Source organism: Mauremys reevesii, linkage group 2, assembly GCF_016161935.1.
Source record: "Mauremys reevesii isolate NIE-2019 linkage group 2, ASM1616193v1, whole genome shotgun sequence".
In the NCBI taxonomy this organism is placed as follows: domain Eukaryota; kingdom Metazoa; phylum Chordata; order Testudines; family Geoemydidae; genus Mauremys; species Mauremys reevesii.
The window spans coordinates 277,813,869-277,837,626 of NC_052624.1; the positions used below are offsets into that span (position 1 = coordinate 277,813,869).

The window sequence follows — 23,758 nt, forward strand, 5'->3', positions numbered from 1 at the left end:
ACCTTGCAACACCAGCTACAACAATGGCATGACAACGCCTGTTCTCACTTTCAGGTGACATTGTAAATAAGAAGCGGGCAGCATTATCTCATGTAATTTGTAATCTGCACTTTCACAATTAAGAGATTGCACTACAGTACTTGTATGAGATAAATTGAAAAATAATGTTTCTTTTGTTTATCTTTGTTTACAGTGCAAACATTTGTAATCAAAATAATAATATAAAGTGTCAAGTATCAGAGGGGTAGCCATGTTAGTCTGGATCTGTAAAAGCAGCAAAGAGTCCTGTGGCACCTTATAGACTAACAGAATTTTGGAGCGTGAGCTTTCGTGGGTGAATACCCACTTCATCAGATGCATGTAGCGGAAATTTCCAGGGGCAGGTATATATATGCAAGCAAGAAGCAGGCTGGAGATAACGAGGTTAGTTCAATGAGGGAGGATGAGGCCCTCTTCTAGCAGCTGAAGTGTGAAAACCACTACATGCAGCCGACGAAGTAGGTATTCACCCACAAAAGCTCATGCTCCAAAACTTCTGTTAATCTATAAGGTGCCACAGGACTCTTTGCTGCTTATATAAAGTGAGCACTGTACACTTTGTATTCTGTGTTGTAATTGAAATCAATATATTTGAAAATGTAAAAGCAAAAAATATTTAAATAAATTGTATTCTATTATTGTTTAACAGTGTAATTAAAACTGATTAATCATAATTTTTTTAATCTCGCAATTTTTTTAAACTTCCAATTAATCATGATTAATTTTTAATCATTTGGCAGCCCTAGATATTACATTTAATACGTATGTACTGCACACATACTTCTGTTACATATATATATATATATATATATATATATATATATATATATATATATATGTAGCAGGGTGGATCCCTGCTCCGGGGTTTAAAGGGGTTTGAAAGCGGCTTGACAGGGCTTGAGAGCTGCTGCTCTCAAGCCGGGCTGATTGGGGAAGTAGCCGCAGCTGGGCCACACCCCAATCAGGCCACAGCTGGCCACCTATAAAAGGCTATGAGCCAGGAGCCCAGGCAGTCTCTCTCTGCCTTCAGAGGGAGATGGGCCTGGCTGCCGGAAACTAGAGAGAAGGTACCTGAGTGAAGCAGGGCTGGGGGAAAGGCTGAGGAGCTTCAGCCTGGAAAGCCCCAGGCTGCAGCCTAGCTATAGGCCAAAGGTACTGTGGGTTGCAGAGGTCAGCCCAGGGGGTAGGACAAAGCAGCAGGTCCAAACCCTCCTTGCCAGGGATGAGTTGGCTGAGACTGCAGTCTGCCCCAGAGTGTGGGGCTAGACAATGACTGGCAGTAGCCATACACTGAGGCAAGGTGGGCATAGAAGGTGGGGGTTCCCTGGGGAGGGGGAAACCCAGTTACAGGTTAAAGAGGCACCGGGGTCCTGGGAGGGACTCAGGCCAGTAGCAAACAGGTGGATCACCGGCCTGCAGAGGGCGCTCCGGGCTGGAATAGAGCTAATTCCCCAGAGCAACCAGTAGGAGGCGCCACAGGGGTGAGTCCGACCCAAATTATATATATATATAGAGAGAGAGAGAGAGTGTAAACAAGTATGTTTGATATGTATTAGTATAACATTTTCTACACAAATAGAACAAAGTCCTTGAAAATAATGAGACACATATTTTAATAATAACTTATCATAATATTCAGGCAGAGGTGAGTTTGGAACCCAGGAATTCTTGACTCCAAACTATGTGTTCAGTATGGTTAGATCTCTGCCACTGCATCATTGGAACTAATGTCCCTGCAGTCTTGTTCACAGCATAGCCTGCTTTCCCTGGCATATGTCCCTTGAAAGAAGGTAACTTAACAGTGGAGCATCTATTCTCATATCAATTGGATATAACTGCTGGAAGTTATTTTTTAACATGTTTAAAAACAAGCAAACAAAAACAGTATATTTCCTCATGAGTCCTAAACAACAATTTAATTGCCCTTAAAAGAATCTTCTACCCTATCTTCATATGATCAAGTACCAAACTTTTATCTGAATTAGCTCACTTTATCTTATTTTATTTTAAAATAAAAACCTGAAAGCTGAAACTTTTCTTGCTGCCCTGAGCTGTTCATAGAATCTCAGGGTTGGAAGGGACCTCAGGAGGTCATCTAGTCCAACCCCCTGCTCAAAGCAGGACCAAACCCAACTAAATCATCCCAGCCAGGGCTTTGTCAAGCCTGACCTTAAAAACCTCTAAGGAAGGAGATTCCACCACCTCCCTAGGTAACCCATTCCAGTGCTTCACCACCCTACTAGTGAAAAAGTTTTTCCTAATGTCCAACCTAAACCTCCCCCTCTGCAACTTGAGACTATTACTCCTTGTTCTGTCTTCTTCTACCACTGAGAAAAGTCTAGATCCATCCTCTTTGGAACCCCCTTTCAGGTAGTTGAAAGCAGCTATCAAATCCCCCCTCATTCTTCTCTTCTGCAGGCTAAACAATCTCAGTTCCCTCAGCCTCTCCTTGTAAGTCATGTGCTCCAGCCCCCTAATTATTTTTGTTGCCCTCCGCTGGACTCTCTCCAATTTATCCACATCCTTCTTGTAGTGTGGGGCCCAAAACTGGACACAGTACTCCAAATGAGGCCTCACCAGTGCCGAATAGAGGGGAATGATCACATCCCTCGATCTGCTGGAAATGCCCCTACTTATACAACCCAAAATGCCATTAGCCTTCTTGGCAACAAGGGCACACTGTTGACTCATATTCAGCTTTTCGTCCACTGTAACCCCTAGGTCCCTTTCTGCAGAACTGCTGCCCAGCCATTCGGTCCCTAGTCTATAGCAGTGCATGGGATTCTTCCGTCCTAAATGCAGGACACTGCACTTATCCTTGTTGAACCTCATCATATTTCTTTTGGCCCAATCCTCTAATTTGTCTAGGTCCCTCTGTATCCTATCCCTACCCTCCAGCGTATCAACCACTCCTCCCAGTTTAGTGTCATCTGCAAACGTGCTAAGGGGTGCAGTCCACACCACCCTCCAGATCGTTAATGAAGATATTGAGCAAAACCGGCCCCAGCACCGACCCTTGGGGCACTCCACTTGATACCGGCTGCCAACTAGACATGGAACCATTGATCACTACCCGTTGAGCCTGACCATCTAGCCAGTTTTCTATCCACCTTACCGTCCATTCATCCAGCCCATACTTCTTTAACTTGCTGGCAAGAATACTGTGGGAGACTGTACCAAAAGCTTTGCTAAATTCCAGAAATAGCACATCCACTGCTTTCCCCTCATCCACAGAGCCGGTTATCTCATCATAGAAGGCAATTAGGTTAGTCAGGTGAATCCATGCTGACTGTTCCTGATCACTTTCCCCTCCTTTAAGTGGTTCAGGATTGATTCCTTGAGGACCTGTTCCATGATTTTTCCAGGGACTGAGGTGAGACTGACTGGCCTGTAGTTCCCTGGATCTTCCTTCTTCCCTTTTTTAAAGATGGGCACTACATTAGCTTTTTTCCAGTCATCCGGGACCTCCCCCAATCGCCATGATTTTTCAAAGATAATGGCCAATGGCTCTGCAATCTCATCAGCCAACTCCTTTAGCACCCTTGGATGCAGCGCATCCGGCCCCATGGACTTGTGCTCGTTCAGCTTTTCTAAATAGTCCCGAACTACTTCTTTCTCCACAGAGAGCTGGTCACCTCCTCCCCATACTGTGCTGCAGAGTGCAGCTGTCTGGGAGTTGACCTTGTCCGTGAAGACAGAGGCAAAAAAAGCATTGAGTACACTAGCTTTCTCCACAGCCTCTGTCACTAGGTTCCCTCCCTCATTCAGCAAGGGGCCCACACTTTCCTTGACTTTCTTCTTGTTGCTAACATAGCTGAAGAAACCCTTCTTGTTACTCCTAACATCTCCGGCTAGCTGCAACTCCAAGTGTGATTTGGCCTTCCTAATTTCACTCCTGCATGCCTGAGCAATACTTTTATACTCCTCCCTGGTTATTTGTCCAATCTTCCACTTCTTGTAAGCTGTTTTTTTATGTTTAAGACGAGCAAGGATTTCACTGTTGAGCCAAGCTGGTCGCCTGCCATATTTACTTTTCTTCCTACACATCGGGATGGTTTGTTCCTGCAACCTCAATAAGGTTTCTTTAAAATACAGCCAGCTTCCCTCAACTCCTTTCCCCGTCATGTTATTCTCCCAGGGGACCTTGCCCATCAGTTCCCTAAGGGAGTCGAAGTCTGCTTTTCTGAAGTCCAGGGTCTCTGTTCTACTGCTCTCCTTTCTTCCTTGTGTCAGGATCCTGAACTCGACCATCTCATGGTCACTGCCTCCCAGGTTCCCATCCACTATTGCTTCCTCTACTATTTCTTCCCTGTTTGTGAGCAGCAGGTCAAGAAGAGCTTTTCCCCTAGTTGGTTCCTCCAGCACTTGCACCAGGAAATTGTCCCCTACACTTTCCAGAAACTTCCTGGATTGTCTGTGCACTGCTGTATTGCTCTCCCAGCAGATATCAGGGTGATTAAAGTCACCCATGAGAACCAGGCCCTGTGATCTAGCAACTTCTGTTAGTTGCTGGAAGAAAGCCTCGTCCACCTCATCCCCTTGGTCTGGTGGTCTGTAGCAGACTCCCACCACGACATCACCCTTGTTGTTCATACTTCTAAATTTAATCCAGAGACTCTCAGGTTTTTCTGCAGTTTCATACTGGAGCTCTGAGCAGTCATACTGCTCTCTTACATACAACACAACTCCCCCACCTAAGCTTGTTTATGCGATACCCCCGGTCTTCTCTATCCCACAAGGGTTTTAGCAGCAAAGCATAATAACTAGTTAGAGCATTTGTTGATACATTATTCTACTGAAGCTAATGAAAACAAAATTGACCTTTAACAGGGTTGTAACAAACATCAATTGTCTCCTTTGGAATTGAATACAAAGCTTCTCAAGCACTCTGTTCAAATTTGGATTGAAGCCATCTACTATACAGTATGATTAAATCTACAAATTAGATTTGCTATCAGGATGCTTCTTGGATGTTTTAAGTTTTGGAATATGTGGTGGACACACTATATGTTTATTGACCCCAAGATCATAACTCAGTAAAACACACTTAGCAGAAGCCAAGGGAAAATAAATCCTCAGATTTTAAATTTCAAGTATCAGGTAAGTAATTAAAGAACTCTGTGTAAATTAGTCCTGTGACTGATTAATTTAATTATACACAGAAAATCCATTTTTGTACAAAGCATTGTTAAATTTGTAGGACTAGACTAGCTTATCCCACAAGCACTTACAGAATACAGATGACTGAAACCTATGGTACTGCATATCAGCAAGTTTAAACCGTTAACAAGCCAATTTGTCTTAGTCATACAGCGGTAAATGAGCTCTCATCACCTCTATAGACTGAAAGGTCTGAATTTTTATCAGGTTTTAAGATTTCACACTTTATTTTAGATAAAATGTTATGTTTGTGTTAGATAAAAATAACAGTCTTACTATCGTGACCTCACTACAAAAAATGGCAGCAGTGCTGCCTTCTCACTAAACTAGTCTTCATTTTCCTGTACAAGCAACAGCTCAAACCTCAAACTGAAATGCAATACTTACTCTAAAACTTCATAGTTGGACTTCTTTTCTAGTGCATTGCCCCTCATCTCCCAGTAGGATCTCCTAAAGTCAGGGAAAAAATATTTGCAAGCAATAATTATTGGATGAACCATCTTCAATCTACAATAAGTGCATTCAGAGCTTTCAGAGACCTACCACTGAAAACACATTTGCAGCCTGACTTCAAATATGTTTTCACTGGCGTACTATTACACTACTACAACAGAGGAGACTTTAGTTGATTAAAGTATTTTTCATGCACGAGACATCCCAGAATGCTATGCTAATAACATAATACTAGTAGCACCATGATGAGTATGAAAACAAATCAGACAGCCACAATGTGCTCGGCAAAAATATTAGAGTAGAAGCTGTCTGAGAGAAAAGTGCCCAGGATAGTGGGTTGTTATATCCGTTAAATTTTCTAAAAAAAGGTTAACAGAATTTTCCCTTCTTCCAAGACTGCCACTAAGGCTAGAGAAAACACTTCAAGCCCTTACCCACAATACCCAAGTGTCACATCCTCATTATTGGTATTCCTGTTACTAGTGGTAGTCCTAATCTTGTTTTAGCTCTGAAAATTACTGTCCAACCTGCACTTTTTTCCTTTGCTCTATAACACTCGATTTGCCATTCATGTCTTAATGATCTTGTTACTGTCATAGTCTTGCTCTGCAAGACAAAAGCAGAACTAAAGCAATTACTGGTATCTTAGCCCTGAGATTCTCCATAAAACAGCAAAAATACATTTCAAAAGGTTTAAGGGGTGACTGTTTCAAGATTCTCAATGTGGTAAACATACATTGAGTATCTCAGGTGTCTATGTTTATCAGCTGGAAATGAAAAGGCTACACAAAATATCAGTGCCGCTCACAAGATCAGTTCATTTGCCCTTTCAGAAACTTTGTTCTGGAAAAATATTTTGCATTCTTAAATTAGCATGTTAAAAATCTTCAACATCAAGTGCAGAGAGAAAAAGCAGCAGTGTTTTATTTTTAACTAATTCTTCATCTGTATTATTAATAGAAGAATGAGGACGTGACACTATCTGCTAGCAAATGCACTTCAGACTTATTTTCTTTTGAATATTCCAGTTTAATCTTTAGGCCTTCGAACTGTTTAGTTGCTAATATGCAACAAATAAAATCAATATAAAAAGACAGTTAATTGATCTGTAAAATTAATCTGTAATTTACAAACCATTAGGAATTAGTTACAATATATTCTGATAATTTTTTCTTTGAAATGATAAATTAGTTTTTATAATTCCTAACAATATTTTACTAATTTATAGTGGTAAGAGAATCAGGAAAAATACGAATTAAAAGCAGCTTCAAAATGAATGTATACAGTATATCAGAAACAAAATGTGCAGTTTTCAACTTACCGGATTTCAAGGCAACCTAGCTTCAAAGCAATTTCCTGGTCCACTTGATCTGCTATTTCTGACATATAATCATTTTTCACCTATGGTAAAATAAGTAGTTTTGTGTCATATAAGGATAATGTCAATGCTACTGAAGGTTGTTTCATTCATCCATTATATTAACTATATGCTTGAATACTGTCCAAGCAACTTTGGATATGTGTATTTTAGGAGTAAATAATTTCGAGGGGGTATCAGACTATCATAGCGTATAAACAGAAAAAAACCTATTCTTATGTTTCTCATATGCATATACGAGCTGAATGCCTGTAGGAACTCTCTTTCAACACCAATTTTGATGCAATTTGCCACATCTCTGTCTCTGTTACCTACATTAGACTTTACTAATTTGAACCAAAATAGTCACAGGGAACCTGGATGTCATAGCTGTGACATTTCCACTCACAATTAATGTGACTGCATGCTCAATTGTGATACACATGTATACCTTGTAATTTTGCATGTGCAATCACGGTAACTATGCATGTACATTAGACACATATGCCTGCTTATTATGGGTAATAAACATGTAGAGAGTTGTGAAAATTTGATCCACAACATCAATGTAAAGAAACATTTGAAATAATAAGTAGCATCAGGGTGTGATCACCTATACATTCATTACACCGTCAGCCAAGTCTAATTTTTAAAGAATGCCTTTTATACTGGAATATACCAACTATATACAAACACCATTCACACAAATAAATACATATCTTTCATAAAAAAGAATAGAACACAAAAAATTACTGCCCAAGATTTTTTGGCGTAAATGATGTTTTGGCTTATTCCAACGTAAAAGGTATTCTTTATAGACACACATTTTAAATAAAAGTGAATATGAACTATTATTTTCACAGCTGATTGCGTTTAATTTTGTAATCAGTTCACAATCCTATTACTGTGATGCCATGGTCTGTTGATATGCAAAAATTGTCATCTCACAAAATCAGTTTGAATTCACTGCAGATCAAACATTAAGACAATATGAAGTGTGAGGAGCCAAACCTTCCAGCTATGGAGAGAAAAAAATACTTGAAAATTGTACTACTATGAAATTCTCTTTTTTAAAAATTCCAACAAGGAAAGAAGCAGCAACTTGATCATTGAAAGCAGCTCTGGAAAAACAGACACCTTTATGGATTTTGTAAGATGAGAATGTGAATTACTGTGATTGTTTCAGCAATGTCAGAGAAAAGCCTCTTAGGTCTGGACTGCTCAAGTGCTCAATATTTTGACAAAACAAAAAACTCTTAATCCTTCTCAGTATAACTCTAACAAATACTAACCACATAATATCAGGAAGAGATTTTAACATCAAAAGTGTAAATAGCTGTGTTACCCTGAAGGATGGTTTGTCAATATAAATTTATGTATATGTGCACGCAATGCACACACAATGAATTATAGCACAAATTGAGATGTTTACATGAAGAATGAATTATTAATCTTAGAATTGATAGTGCTTCACATCTTCAAAATGCTTACATTTTAGAGATACAAAATCTTAGATTTGTAGAAAAATGTGAAGTCTATCTAGTTCTTCTGAACTATAATTTGTAAAAGTGTACCTGATTCCTGTAAAGAAATATGGACTTAAAGTTATCTGGTCATTACAAAGGTTGTAAAATCTTTCAGTGATGCATTTCCCAGGAAGTCAGAATTTATTATGCTATTAATTAAAAAGCACAAGGAAATCCATTAAGCTACTATAAAACGCATCATATTGCATTAACCAGATAAACATGTATTGCTCTAAGTGAAGAATATCCCATCTTTTACATGCTGATGTTTCAATACAAAAATAATCATACATGAGCCAAGGATAATTGTCTATTACAGTATTTTCTTCAAGATTAAGTACTGTAATTCAACTCATTTGAAGATGACAAATGGTGAGACTTATGGAGTTTGACATTCTACTCTTCTGTGAAAGCACATATCAGCTGAAGCAACATTATAAAATTAACATAATCTATACATTTGCCAAAATTATACAATTATGTTTACTTTTAAATACTTTATGGAATTCTCTCTCTGTTTTATCCCCTTATTCAAAGCTACCAACTGTCTGTCACATCACTGATGTAATACAAATTCTCTTCTGCAGTATGAAGTGGTGACGTATTTGTACATATCATTAAGGTGTGGCAGATGTAGTATTCCACTCATTTGCATAATAAAACTATTAATGTAACTGGGAAGCAAATTTCCCACAAAGGGGACTTCAACATCATGGACCTAATTATGTGAAAGAGAGTTCATTAGCGGTTAAACCTTAAGAAATACTTATGTATAATTCTGGTTTGATTAAAAAGCACCCGTTCAAAATTTATCAGTGGCTGAAGTTCAACCTTAACAAGACAGAGTATGCTGGGAGGTAAAGAAAAACACTGCAAAGAGCTTGCTGCAACAGTGAATTCTAAAGCCTCTAAATCTGGGTCCAGATTAACTACAAAACTCCCTCACCTACCTTCAACTGCTCCACAACAATTAGGAAAAATGAAGCTGTCTACACCAAGAGACAAAAGTGTGCGCAGGAGACACTTTTCTCAGGTGGATGGTTGAGTGGGGCTAGGGTCACCATATTTCAGGTTCCCAAAAAGAGGATTCTGCCAAGGTCGGGGATGGGGAGCTGGAAGAGAGTACAATTGGGGCTGCTGCAGGGGGTACCCTGCGGTGGGGGTACTCACTGGAGGTGGGGGGCAGGTGCAAGCCCAGGACGCAGTGACAGCTGTCAGTCAGCGCCTCCCTGTAGGACCCCCCCGCCCTCCTCAGGGCTGGGAGGTGGTGCCTGGGTGGACAAGATACAGCAGCGGTGGCTGCAGGGGAATGGACTCATCAGCTGCGGAGGCAGGGGAGAGGCCAGTCAGGAAGTGGACCAATCGGCTCTTTCTGAGCTGAAATGTCTACTCTTCAAAAATCCTGGACATTTCCTGTTATTTGAAAAATCCATCTGGACAGAGGATGGAGCCTCCAAAATGAGACAATGTCCGGTAAAATCTGGATGTATGGTAACCCTAGGCTGGGCCTGGACTGTGGAATTCACTCTCTCAGGAAATTCGAATGACAATAAACTTCACTATTTTCCAGGTCAAATGTAGCTCGCTCCTTCAATCTTGCTTTTCTACTAAGCAACATGGAGCACATTAGCTTTCAACGATAAGCACGCACACACCTTCTACCTCTTTACCCTCTGGGGAGGAATGGAAAAGAAAACCTCACAACAGGTGCTAGTTTCACAGGCTGTGTATACACTAAGCGCTGTATACACATCACTGTAGTCCCACTAGCAGTAGCAATGGTGGGAACCCTAGGGTGGACAAGACAGCTCTTGGAGTTAAGCACTGTGTCATTTAAAACTGCTCACAGCTAGTCTACATGACATGGTGGTAACACACTGGCAGCCCTTTGTCTACACTAACACTTTCGCTTTTTTTTTTCTTTTTTTTTTTTTAACTTCAGGTGGAGCTGCCCCTGTATTGGCAGTGGTAGGATATTTTTCAGAAAGAAAGCTTGGCATAGATAAGGCCCTTGTTTATTTGTAAACCTGGAGTGTTACTGGATGCCATGGTGATGGGCACAGTAAAAGAACCTAATTAGAAAGTTAAATTTGGACTCTGGTAGACCAACAGGGATGTAAATGCTAAAGTTAAGCACCTATCACTGAAAACTTCAGCACCACGCCTGTTTCATTTAAACCAGGATCTTAAACTCAACTACCCACATTATTACCACAAGTGGTCTCTGCAGCATCTATAGATAAGAACTGGACAGAACTGAATGATGCCTGCTGTTTTCTGAGGGCATGTCTACTTGGGGACACTCACGAAAGGTAAGTAAATTAACCGAAGGTGTGAATTTAAAATGCATTAGTTAAAGTGCATTAAACCCTTGTGTGAATGCTCTCATCAGGAAGTGAGTTAAGCTAAAGCAAACTAAGACCACTTTTAACCTCATAAGGACATTTATTCAAAAGTAATGTGCTTTAAAGTCAAACCTTGAGTTAATTTGGCTTAACTTTTCCCATGTAGACTGTTGTGATAATCAGGCTTACAAATTTACCCTAATTGTGAGTTCAACTGTAAAAATTGAGTGAAAGTTCATAAAGTGTCACAATAACCTATAATAATCAATGCTGATGGAAAAAGTTGTAAGAAAGAGACAAAGACTGAATTCATGCAAACAGAAAGGCCTACTGATATAATTTTCAAGGACTCTTAAGATCTTGCCTAGTAAACAAGACAGTGTGAGTCTGCAGAATCAAAATTGGGAATTAGGTATACAAAATAATGAGAGAATTGGGCTATTCTGTTCAACAAGCCCTTTTGGGGTTCTTAAAAAAAAAAAGAGAGACATTGGGGGAAAAATACAGATGGAGGCTACTGCATCCTTTGAAGAGGAAGACAGAGAGAGCTTCACTATTGTGGCTGACACCCCTACTATCTCCTGGGACCTTGGCCTTTCTGCATCTTGATCCTAAGGATTGTCCTAACCAGACCATATACCCCTCCCTCCAACACACACACACACACACGTACGTACATACGTACATCTGTGTTCTCTTCCTTCCCCACATTATTTCTTTTCTTTCCTATCCCTCTCTTTTTTCCTTCTATCTAATAAGAGTCTGGCTTAGTCGGCCAAGACTGTATATTTTGCAACACTGCTGTAAGCCTGTGACCAGAAAAAGGAAACTAAATGCAGTGCCTTAAATAGCTTGATGCTGATGCAAGTTTGCCAGGTTTCAGAGTGGCTGGTAAGACTGTGCATGGTGCCTGTGTTTTTGCAGCAGTGAGATTGCACATAAAAGTCAACAACAGAGACAGAAACTGCATTTTCTATCGTTGCTGTTCTTTTCTCTCCTATTTTGTGTGTTTGTTTTGTTTTGTCTTCTAAGAAACAGGATCAGACTTTAACAGCAGCAATGACAGCTTTAGCCCACCTCAACTAACTTCGTCTCTTTTCCTCAAAAGGATGGTTAATACCATCTTTAATACCATCTAACAGACTGTCAAACAAGGGGGTTTCTTTCTAAAAAAACTCTCTCTAGATAATAGGAAAGAGAATGAGGAATGTTGTAAAAATGAACGCCTTACTTAATACTTCACTTTTCAAATGCTTTAGCGGATTTTCCTTTGTTTTCTACATCTTTAATAAATGATTAAAATTATTTTTAACAGTGCGTTTGCCATGCTGCTCAGGTATATCAAACCCAGAGTCCTGTTTAATATTGGACAGTTATTGAGTTATGTTAATATCTTTGACTCTTTGGGCCCAGATAGTTCATCTAAGTTAATATAAGACATGCCGTGAGTTACTTCCTGAAAGCTGACATACCACCAGCACAACTGGTGGGTGGACTGAGAGAAAGGAACTGCCATGCATATATGTTCCCTGCTCTTCCATCAAGCTAGAGAGCCCCGCATTCTGGGGTGGGAGTGAGAATGTGACTAACTTGTCCATATTGTGTATGTTTGGCACCTATGCTGTCCGAAGCTAAGCCTGTAGACGGTGAAGCTGAACTCTCGTGAAAGATGGGACATAGGTACAGGATGCCATGTGACCCAGGAGGATAAAGCATGAATGAACTGACACCTGTGAGGTCTTTCGGAGTTGACTGAATAAATTGTTCATTGATTAGAATCTGTCCAAAGAGAGGTAAGAATTGCTCCAATAAATTCAATGCTCTTCTTTTGAACTAAAATGGACTTCTCTGTGTTTGCACAGATTCCCAATGAAACTAAAGACTGAGCAAAGATGAGGTTGAAGTCAGTCCCTTCTGATGAAATTTCCCTGTCAACAGCCAGGTAATTTCCCTGCTTGTCTAGGTAATGAAAGACTGTTGAGCCATGGCATTGAAAGCGTGCTGCCACTACTGAAAGAAACTTCATAAACACCAGAGGTACTGTTGCTAGTCCAAAGAAGAGCACCCTGTATCGATAATGGTTTCGACCTATAGTGAACCTCAGAAATCTCCTGTGATGGGGTGGATGTCCATATGAAAATAGGCTTCTTTCAGGTAGAGAGCCAAGAACCAGTCGTCTCTGTTTAGGGACAGAATTATGTATACCACAGTGACCATCCTGAATCTCAATCTGTGGACATAGGTGTTGAGTTGCTGGAAGTCTAAGATGGGTCTCCATCCTGTCTTTGTATTGGGGATGAGGAAATATTTGGAATAGAATCTCTTTCTCTGATGTTGAGGTAGTATCAGCTTTATGGCTCCCCACTGAAGTAGAGATTCTATCTCCTGAACGAGTATCATCTCATGAGATTGGTTCCTGAAAAAGGACAGGGAAGGGAGTTTTGTAGGGGGAGGAGAACTCTATGGTGTAGCAAAACCAAATAATATTGAGAACCCATTTGTCTGTTATCATTTTTCACATATAGAAAAAATGGGCTAGGCAGCCACCAAATTGAATTTCAGAGGTGAAAGGACATGGTATCTAGGTTAGTTTGCAGCTTTTTGAGGTTCCATCAGAAGTATTTCTTGACAGGAGGTTGTGGTTGGAAGGAGGAGCGTTCTTTGTTTCTCTGCATCCTGTTACTTTCATAGTGGTTCATATCCTCTTTGGTTGTAGGAGGAGTTGTGGTGATGGTCTAGACTTATAAGGGTGCCTGTGATAATTCCTCTTTGGTGCTGGTGCACATATCCCAAAGGAGTGGAAAGCTGCTCTTGAGTCTTTCAGTTAGCGTAATGACTCATCAGTCTTTTCGTTTAATAAATTATTCCCATCAACAGTGGGTTGAATTTCCTTGGGGAATCCCAAGGAGAAAAGCCAGGATTTGTGATTCATAATGATAGCAGCCACCACTGACCCTGAGTCTGTTTCAGCTGCATCTACTGGAGGGATGTTCTACCCTTCTCAATAAGGACCTGAAATTGTGCATTATCCTAAGGAAGCTTGTTTCTGAATCCTGAAAATTCAGAGTAGTTGGCATAATCATACTTTGAAAGCAAGTTCTCATAATTGGCTATTTGGAATTGAGGCTGGTTGATGTAAATACCTTCCTTCTGAGGAGATCCAAACATTTAGCCTCTTTATCTGAAGATGTAGACCCTGTATGCTGTTGCCTACTATGTTCAGTTAGCAGCTCTAACTACTGAAGAGTTTGGGGCAGGATGTGTGGACAAAAATTCTGCTTCCTTGACTGGGACAAAATACCCTTTCTGCCCTCTTGGGAGTAAGCGCACAGGTGGCTTGAGTATGCCACATGACTTTGGCAGGCTTTAGGATGGCTTCATTCATGGGGAGTGCCACTCTAATAGGTCCCACACTCTGTAAGACATCAAAGAGTCTGTGAGGTGTCTCTTCGATTTCCTCCAGAAGAATATGAAGGGTTTGCAACACTATTTAATATTTCCTGAAACTTGTTTGTGGTCATTTGGCAGATACAGTGAGGATGAAGCAACTGCCTTATCAAAAGATGATGATGATGATACTCCTGTTGGCACCAGCAGTACTCCTGGATCTGGCTCTTCCTCTTTCTCTCCCATGGGCTCCTGGGGGGGAGCTCTGGCAGATCTCTGGGAGGGAAGGGACTATGTGAGACCTTACTATTTCATGATATTGCATGTATGAGTCACCTGGTCACCGTAAGGCCAGTGGGAGGAGAAGGTAGAGGAGGACCCAAGGCATAGGGTACCAACAGTCCTGAGTGTGGTACACAATTTTATAAGGTCATGAATTGGCCCAGGAGATTCTGGATCTGCTATCTGGGCTCACAGCTCTGGGCGAAGGTGATATTGGTCCCTTCCTGATGTCAGATTCCCAGAAAGAGTGGTCTCCAGTTCTAATGGTAGTGCTGTTGGTAATGTTGATGCTGAAATACATTAATTTGTAGATGGCGTGAGGGATTGATTTTTCTCAGAGTTAATGGATCAATGGTGTCAGAATCTCCCTTGTAAGGACTGGGTCCAATAGGAATGGAGACTCTGCCCCTTATGCCGTTGGTTTGGCACACAAGCAAATGAAGGGTGCAGGTGCACACCAATGGACACTACCAGCAAAAATCATGTGGTCTCAGATGCATGGAGTGCATGCATAATCCAGTGGAATACTCACAGGGACCAGCATTCAAAGAAGGAATTTCAGCTAACAAGACAAACTGACACAGATTGCAGGCAAGATGGCACTGAGTTGTTCTACCTTAAATAGGAAGGGAAAGAAGAAAACAGAAAGGGACAAGTCTTCATTTAAATTTGAACAGACATTATGATTAAGACAGATTCAATTTTATACATTAGAACCAAAGCGGGAACCTGTGTATGTACCTATAAAAAACATCAATCTGAATTTAACATAAAAACAAACTAATGAGAGAACAAAAACAGAAAGGAAACAAAGATGCAAAATACCTGAAAAGAAAACTTTGGGAAAAGGCAGGGTATGTTTGGCAAATCTGAATATGATTAAACTTCTGAGGTAAAGGACACAACAGCCAATAATGAACACATTCTAGTGGGCTACTTAAAAATAATGTCTGTTGTGCTGCAAATTTACACAATTTTTCAAAAATACACATTGAGATGTTCCTTGTTCCAAAGAATTTACAATCTAAGGTTCTGATCCAATGGGAATCTTATCACTGACTTGAATGTGACCTGGAGTGCATCTATATGCCCCCCAGCTAGCAGTAAACTACATATGACGAGGATGATATATATACCTGCTCTCCCTGCAGAGATGTCCATCTCTGATGCCCCCTTCTACAATATAGAAACAATCACCATTCTTTTCTTGCCCAGTAGAAATCCCACATTCAATCTCTCTGCTGTCTGTCCAACCCTATCCCACCAAAAACTATCAGGAGACAGCTTTCTTTAAAATAAGCGAAATACAAAGGGAAAACATGACTCTCCATTCTGTTTCCAATACCCAGTATGAATAGAAGAAATTTTCTCATCTGACTGGATTTTTTTTGATGGATTCCTTTCCTTGAGATGGTGGAAGACGAAGACAGGAAACGTGCTCAAGGTCTATAAAAAGCTCTAGGTAAAAACCTAACAAAAGCTCTGCTGTGTGTTGCACAATACAGTTTAACAAAGAAACAAAAGTTAAATGGAAGAGACTTATCAGGTCATTTAATGCAAACCCCCAGGGGCCGGTGGAATATTTTTTCCTATAGTATATTTTCATGCTTTGTTCACTTATTATTGTTCATTATATTTTTAGTGATGACAATGTGCTCAGTGCTGCACAAGACAAAGATGAAGACAGTCCCCTGCCCTGAAAAACTTGCAGGTTAAAAGACATGTATACACAAGGCAAGGTGCACTGGCAAATTTAGGAGGAGATAACAACATGAGGAGTTTTATATGATGGTTATCATTATTACGAAGAGACAATTTATGGGTGTCATGATAGTTTTAGCTCAACAGTTTCCACCACTTCCTTTCAGAGACTGTTCTATAGACTAAATCACCTGTCAATAACTTTCTTCCTCGTATCTAGCACTCATTTTATTTATCTTAATTTTACCCCCTTACTTTTATTTTTACCCTCAACCATTCCTCTCCTTCTAGATATTGACACTATTAAAAAATGCCATTAGACAAAGCCACGTGAAACTATAATTATCACAGAGTCCAAAGAAACAGGTTAGGAGAAAAAGCGAATGTTGATTTGCAGAAACATTATTGTTTAAAAGCTCCTATTACAACCAAGTAACTTTCCTCACCGCCCTCCCCCACAGTCGAGAATAGTCTCTTTAGACCCCCCCTCCTCTGCTCTGGGATATCAGCTAAGGTAACCAAGCCTGTGGAGAAAAGGCAGAGGAGTACCCCATTAAAATGTAAAATACTACCATTATGCTCTCTCTTTCTTTATTACATTTTCTGGTATAACCTTTATAAAATATAAGGGGTCCTATTTTCTTAACGTACCAGAATCTTTCCACATAACTCATGTAAATGCATGAAATGCATCTAATTTTGTAAAAAACAAAAACAAAACAGCAACTCTAACACATTCTCATTGATTAAAAGTAACCTTAAAAGCACTCCAACAAAACCAACATGACCTTAACTTATTTATACCATGCTTTTGAAACAGGATGCTCTGGCAAGGATAAGATTAATGAAATTTGCAGTCACCTCAAAAGCTCCAGAGCCTCTGGTCTTAGCAATCAAGCATATAAAGATCAACACATTCTGCATTTGCTGTAGGACTCTGAAGTCAAAGTTTATAACACCACAAATCTATAATACAATGTTCTAGTAATAAATATGCACAGGCGGCTCTAGGGGGCGGCGCGCAGCGCAGGCGGGGGGGCCTGGGGGGAGGGCGTCATTTGGGCGCGTGATGCTCCCCCGGCATGCCTGGCGGCAGGTCGGGGAGCCCCGGAGGCGGGACCTGCCGCGGGCCGCAGCGGCGGTCGTCGCTTCTTCCCTCCGGCTCGGCTCCCGCCCGCCTCGCGGGACTGCGCGGTCCGTCGCCCCCCGCCGTCGGTGGACCCTGCTGCCGCGCGGCGACTCGGAGGAGCCCGCAGGAAGACGGGACCGGGGACGGGACTGGGGAAGGCGGCGAGCGCGGCGCGCGCTGCTTGGGGCAGCCTACTTTGTAGAGCCGCCCCTGTGCACAGGGACTGTAAATATGTTACATCTTATTTGAATTAATCGAATCAGTCTACTTTACTAGTAAATTGTTCCTTTTTCTTCACATTTCTCTACCTGCATTCTACTGTACCAGCACATGCTTATCTGGACTTGCAGAGAAAAAAACATATTGAAAAAAGATTAAAGGAAGAAGCTAGAAATGAGTTTTCTGTCTTCAAACGTAATGTTAAAACTAAGCATCCCTCCCTCAAAATTGTATCTGAACTAAGCTTATATTTTGTATTCAGTTTTATAATCTAAAAGATGTCAGCTCTTTGGGAAAGGGAAAGTCACTTAGCATGTTTCTATAGTGCCTAGCACAATGGAGCCCCATTGGTTCAGTCTTCTAGGCATATATTAACACAGTATAAATTTAAACAATAATAATTGTAGTTCTGTTTGCTCACAGTCAGAGTGGCAAGCAAGGATACAGCTGATGTCCATGGTTCAACAGCAGTTAACCCTCTAATGCTGGAAGTCAATGCCTAGCCTACTGCCAGTGAAGGGATACACTATGCAAAAAGCCAGATGCCTAGTATTAATGTGACTCCTTTTCAAAGACAGCAAATTAAAACGAAAAACCTTTCACTTGCCTAGGAGGCAAAAAGATTGCCTGTCTATACCAAGGACATAATAAAACGACTACTCTCTCTCTCTCTCTCTCTCTCTCTCTCAAACAAAATAAAACCTGCAAAATTCAACATTATCCTGAGCCACTAGTATTTCTAAAAGATTTAAAATTGCCATGTCCTACTGTTCTCTTAGAATTTCCATCACTTGCCTCCTACTCTTACCAGCAGCAAGTTCCACTCATCTGCTCCACTTCTATCAACCAGATCTCTTGCTGGTAGGAGAGAAGCTTTTATGGGAAACACGCTGCAACTTTGCTGAATGAAGGAGCCAGCTCCTAGAAGGGCTTTTCTCTCTCCTCTGCCATTGCCCCTCCACCTGTTTCCCACTGCTAGAATACAACATATCACCCTAGACATCCATATCCCCTTCTCACTCACAGCCCTGCCAGCACCCGGGACTTGCAGCAACCTCACAAGTTAGCCATGGAACTTTACTGTCTCCCCAAACTAGATCTCTAAAAGAAGCCAAGAATGACAAATATCTTCCCTGATGCACTGTCCCAGATTTGCAAATGTCTAACATTTACTCTATTTTACTGCTTCCCATCTTATCAGTAGAATAACTCCCATCCCTACTTAAAGCAGGATACAGAGGCAGGGGTGGGTAAGAGAAAACAGAACTTGAAAATATTTACAAGATCACCTGTCTGTAGTTTTAGTGGAAGTCAAAGCAAGTAATTTAAAAGCTGTACTGGGTGAGATGGGGTAACAATAGCCTTTAAGACTTTAGAGCCTTTTTTGAGCAATGGAAATGATCAAATATGCTCTTAAAGCAGAGAGGAATACAAGAGTGTGGACAAACTGGGATCCATGAGGTAGCATCTTTTCACATACTGTAGCCCAGCAGGAACCAGGCACATGCACAGAAAAGTTTTTTTTCAGGATCACTCTTACTTTTGGTGACAGACACTATCCAAGCATTTTTTCTTTACTTTCACTAATAAATTGCTGACTAGGCACTTTTGAAACTTTAAAGATTTATTATCAAATAATGGTCAAATTTCTCGCACTATAACTGGTTAGCAAATTCCATATGGCAAAACTTGTTATCACAATTGGAAGGGTGAGGAGTGTCTGTGATCGTGAACACTGAGAAATTAGTGAGTTGCCTCACTCTGTGACACATGATCTAAGAAGAAATCTAACACAGACATTACATTTTACCTACCAGCTGCTACTTTAAAAAGCCATCTGCTTTATTCTCCCACATACAATTTTTACATAGCTACAATATTTTGGGAAAATATTCACTCCAGACAGACATCTACAAACATCATCCTCTTTACAACACTGTTTGCAAGTGAAGTGAGAATTTTATAAAAGTGAAATAAAATTACTTTAGGTAATGAGCTTTTTCTCCATTCCATCTATGGATTAAAAAAAATTGAAAACAACTTCTTTCTATTCTGCCATTATTATTTTGATTTCACTCTTGCATATGTAATATAGAAAACAAATGTTTAATAAAATGATCCAATAGTTTGACTGGATTTTATCTGTTTCTAAACTAAATTGCTGTAGAAATTCTTTGATAACATATAGAACCAAGTACTTCGTCTCAAACTGTGCCATAGACCAGTATCTAGATCAGCCTTTTACGCTGGCTTTCCAACCACGTTCAAAGTCAGCAAGAAATTTCTGACAGGAAATATCCTCCATTTTTCCAGGGGGATGATTTAAAGATAAGAAGTGATCTATTTCTCGCTAAACTTCTGTGTCTATGACCCATTTATACCAGACTGCTTTCTTACAAGCACAGTTTTGAGAAACTGCTTTTCGTGCAGAGGAATACCTGAGTGAGTATATAGAAAGTTTAAAATCCAGCTGTAATAGTCAACACCACAGCATTTTAAAAAACATACACCAATAACAACAGTATCTTTCTGCACCACAAATACAAGGCAATCTAGAAATCAGAACTAAATTAGTTTAAAGAAGCAGGGGTGAGAGGAGAAGTCGGCTACACTTTGTCTTTATAAAATGTCTTTCATCCAAAGATGTCAAAGTACTTTACAAAGGTAGACTGCAGATTCCAGCTAAAGTGAAACCAATGTTAAAGAAAAAAATCACAGCTCTTTAGCAACTGTGATCCATTCCCAATAACTGTTGATACACATTATGACCACTAAAGCCCAGACAAAGTAGCTAAACTATTGCTGAGGCTGCCCCGCGTTCTCTTGTATCCAGATGAAATGTACCGAAGTGGTCTATTCATCTTCAGAGTATATCAGTAACAAACAAGCACATGTGCCTGACCAAGTGGGTATTCACCCACGAAAGCTTATGCTCCAATACTTCTGTTAGTCTATAAGGTGCCACAGGACTCTTTGTTGCTTTTTATAGATTCAGACTAACACGGCTACCCCTCTGATACTAGCAAAATACAGTGTGTCTTTGATTATGCTTTTAGATCTTAATCTGGAATAGAAGCATATGCTAAGTAAATGGTGCAACTAAGTCTGGCAAAGTTCATATTTGTATAAATAAAGGGACAGAGAGCATTAGCTTTTTAATAGTGCACCTTGCCATGAAAGATTGGAAGCAAGTAAGGGAGTTTAGGGGTTGTAGGCGCTTTTTTTTCAGAAAGTAATTTCCTTTATTTATATACCTTATACTTTCCCACAACTCCTTGGATGCCATCTGTGACATTGGCAGACCAGGTGCCAGCTCATGTCAAGATCCTTAGGCTTCACTGAACACTGACAAATGTATAATTGGAAACTAGTCTGGCTTGTCTGTGTGTTAGCGTTGTTAAAATAGATATTAGAGCTAAAAGAATGCATTTAGACTTTATGGAATACTTGAAGAATGCTGGATGTATTAATCCTGCTTATAATATCTGTATCCCGTGATATAAGGTAATGCTTAAATGTTTGCTCTGTAACCATAAAAATGTTTGCTAAGATTATAAACTCCCACAGTCAGGAGAGAAACATTACCAAGTGTGAAATATTAGTTTACTCCATAACATATTATCTTCTGTCCATCAGGAAGGACTACTGAATCCACATGGGCTACTGTGGAACAATGACTCTGTTGACTGCTTCCCTCCCACATGAAGAGGTTACATGCAGAAGTGCTTGTCCAATGATCCTGGATTCTGGGGTGACGGGATTAAAATCCCTGACAAGAAGAAACTCAATCTTTTACGCAGTCTGGGCTCTGAGGTAAAAGATTCCTAAACATAAGCAAGAGATCCGCATGCTGCTTGGCATGGGTCAGCTCTAGAAGACATAGAGAACTGCTTATTATAGAAGCTTATATTACCTTTTAAAATCTAAGACTATAACTCATTTGTGTTTGTATATTTCCTGTTCTAACCTTGTAAATAACTCATTTCTCTTCCGTAGTTAATAAATCCTTAGTTTATTACAGGACTGGCTCCAGGAGTTGTCTTTGATTTGAAATCTGAGTACAAATGACCTGGGGTAAGTGACTGGACCTTTGAGACTGGGAGTAACCTGAATATTGTGATTTTTGGTATAAAGTGACCATCTATCACATAGTCCATCTTGCCTGGGTGGCAAGATAGATTGGAATGCCCAAGGGGATGGTCTGTGACTCCATGGTAAGGCTGCTATAGTGCTTTAGGAGTTCACACTTTTTACTGGATGGGTGAAACCTAATTATAGAACATACAGCCAGCTTGGGGTTTCTGCCCTGAGCTTGGCACTCATTTACCAGACAGCATGACATTCCTAAGAATCCCAATGAATTTCCTTGTATGTTTGACTGATTCTTAAAATTTCTGATTTTATAGCAGGGGACTCCAGAGTACATTTACAGATACTTTAATATCAGTCTGAACAGCTGACCTCATTTTCAGCTACTGTCTACACTATCATTTATGTCGGCAGAACTTATGTCGCTCAGGATGTGTAAAAAACATCTCTGAGTGACATAAGTTTTGCCAGCGTAAGCGGTAGCGTGCACCGCACTATGTCAGCGGGAGAGTGTCTTCTGACGACATAGCTACCACCACTCATTGAGATGGTTTTATGACAGGGGTCGGCAACCTTTCAGAAGTGGTGTGCTGAGTCTTCATTTGTTCACTCTAATTTAAGGTTTTGTGTGCCAGTAATACATGTTAACGTTTTTAGAAGGTCTCTTTCTATAAGTCTATAATATATAACTAAACTATTGTCGTATGTAAAGTAAATAAGGTTTTAAAAATGTTTAAGAAGCTTAATTTAAAATTAAATTAAAATGCTGAGCCCCCCCGGACCAGTGGCCAGGACCCAGGCAGTGTGAGTGCCACTGAAAATCAGCTACCGTGCCGCCTTCGGCACCCGTGCCATAGGTTGCCTACCCATTTTTATGATGTTGACAGGAGAGCTCTCTCCCATCGGCATAGTGTAGCTACACGAGCGATCTTACAGTGGTGCATCAGTACAGCTGTGCCGCTGTAAGTTCGCTAGTATAGACATCCACTAACAGAACAAGTTAACTGCTAGGAGACATACAGTAAATACAGTACATTACTGTGTTAAATGTAAACTATTAAAAATATAAAGGGAAGTTTAACAAAATATTTGACAAGGTAAGGAAACTGTTTCTGTGCTTGTTTCATTCATATTAAGATGGTTAAAAGCAGCAATTTTCTTCTGCACAATAAAGTTTCAAAGCCGTATTAAGTCAATGTTCAGTTGTAAACTTTTGAAAGAACCACCCTAATTTTTGTTCAGAGTTACGAACAACCTCCATTCCTGAGGTGTTCATAACTCTGAGGTTCTACTGTAAGTACTTTTCCTCCTCTCCTCCCCATTTTACCTCAACATAGGGAAGTTATTCCTTATGCCCTAAAATTTTTGCTGTACTTTGTTCTATATTGGTACAGTACCTAGCACAACTGGGTCCTGATTCAAGACTAGGGCTCCCAATACTACAGTAATACAAATAAATAACAATAATAGTTTCAGTTGGAAAATATGCTGTGCTTTCTGTCCTAATCTGTTGTGTAGTATTACTGGCAACCGTTGGACATTTCATAAAACGTTGAAAGCGCTAAATGAATGTATAGTGAGGCAGTCATTGCAATAGAATTATTTACATGTATACCACACAAACATCACAGGCCAAGGGGTCATTACCTTTTCATGGTCACAAATGCCAATTCATTGGTAGTAACGAGTGTAGCCCCTTTAGTTATCCTCAGTAGCCTCCCATTCAAATCCTGCATGGCTGGTATCTCAAGATTCCAGCCTAACATATTTGGGCTGCAGAAATCTTAGGCAAAAATCTATGGTATTAGTCTTAATTTTGTCCATTCTCCTTAAAAAAAATAGTCTGCTGCTAATGTCATTAGCAATTTACTTTTCAGGAGCCACTTTAATGAGCTGTTTAATTATTACACCAACAACTTCTAAAATGTGATGTCTTTACCTCTCCACTACATGTATGTGCCTCCTCCCCCTTTGCCCATCTAATACAAGATTCATTACATGTGGCAAGTCTACATTAGGGCAAATTTAAGCCTCAGTCTTTTTAAGCAGAGTTAAAACCACAGATTCTGAA

At 40.2% G+C, this 23,758-nt stretch overlaps 1 protein-coding gene and 1 long non-coding RNA gene across 14 annotated transcripts in view; one reads left to right on the forward strand and one right to left on the reverse strand.

Moving 5' to 3' along the window:
* Window positions 1-23,758, reverse strand: part of PTK2 (protein tyrosine kinase 2) — a 383,889-nt gene that overhangs the window by 159,297 nt on the left and 200,834 nt on the right. For all 13 annotated transcript variants that reach the window (XM_039527647.1, XM_039527645.1, XM_039527651.1 and 10 more), the window contains 2 exons: window positions 6,974-7,053; window positions 5,587-5,649 (listed from right to left, as the gene is read on the reverse strand). In XM_039527647.1, coding sequence (XP_039383581.1) covers window positions 5,587-5,649; window positions 6,974-7,053 — 143 coding nt within the window. The remainder of the gene's footprint in view (window positions 1-5,586; window positions 5,650-6,973; window positions 7,054-23,758) is intronic.
* Window positions 1,071-21,471, forward strand: LOC120399420. Its single transcript, XR_005595149.1, has 5 exons — window positions 1,071-1,106; window positions 10,718-10,847; window positions 12,743-12,822; window positions 15,899-16,011; window positions 21,235-21,471. It is a non-coding gene; the product is annotated as an uncharacterized LOC120399420 (long non-coding RNA).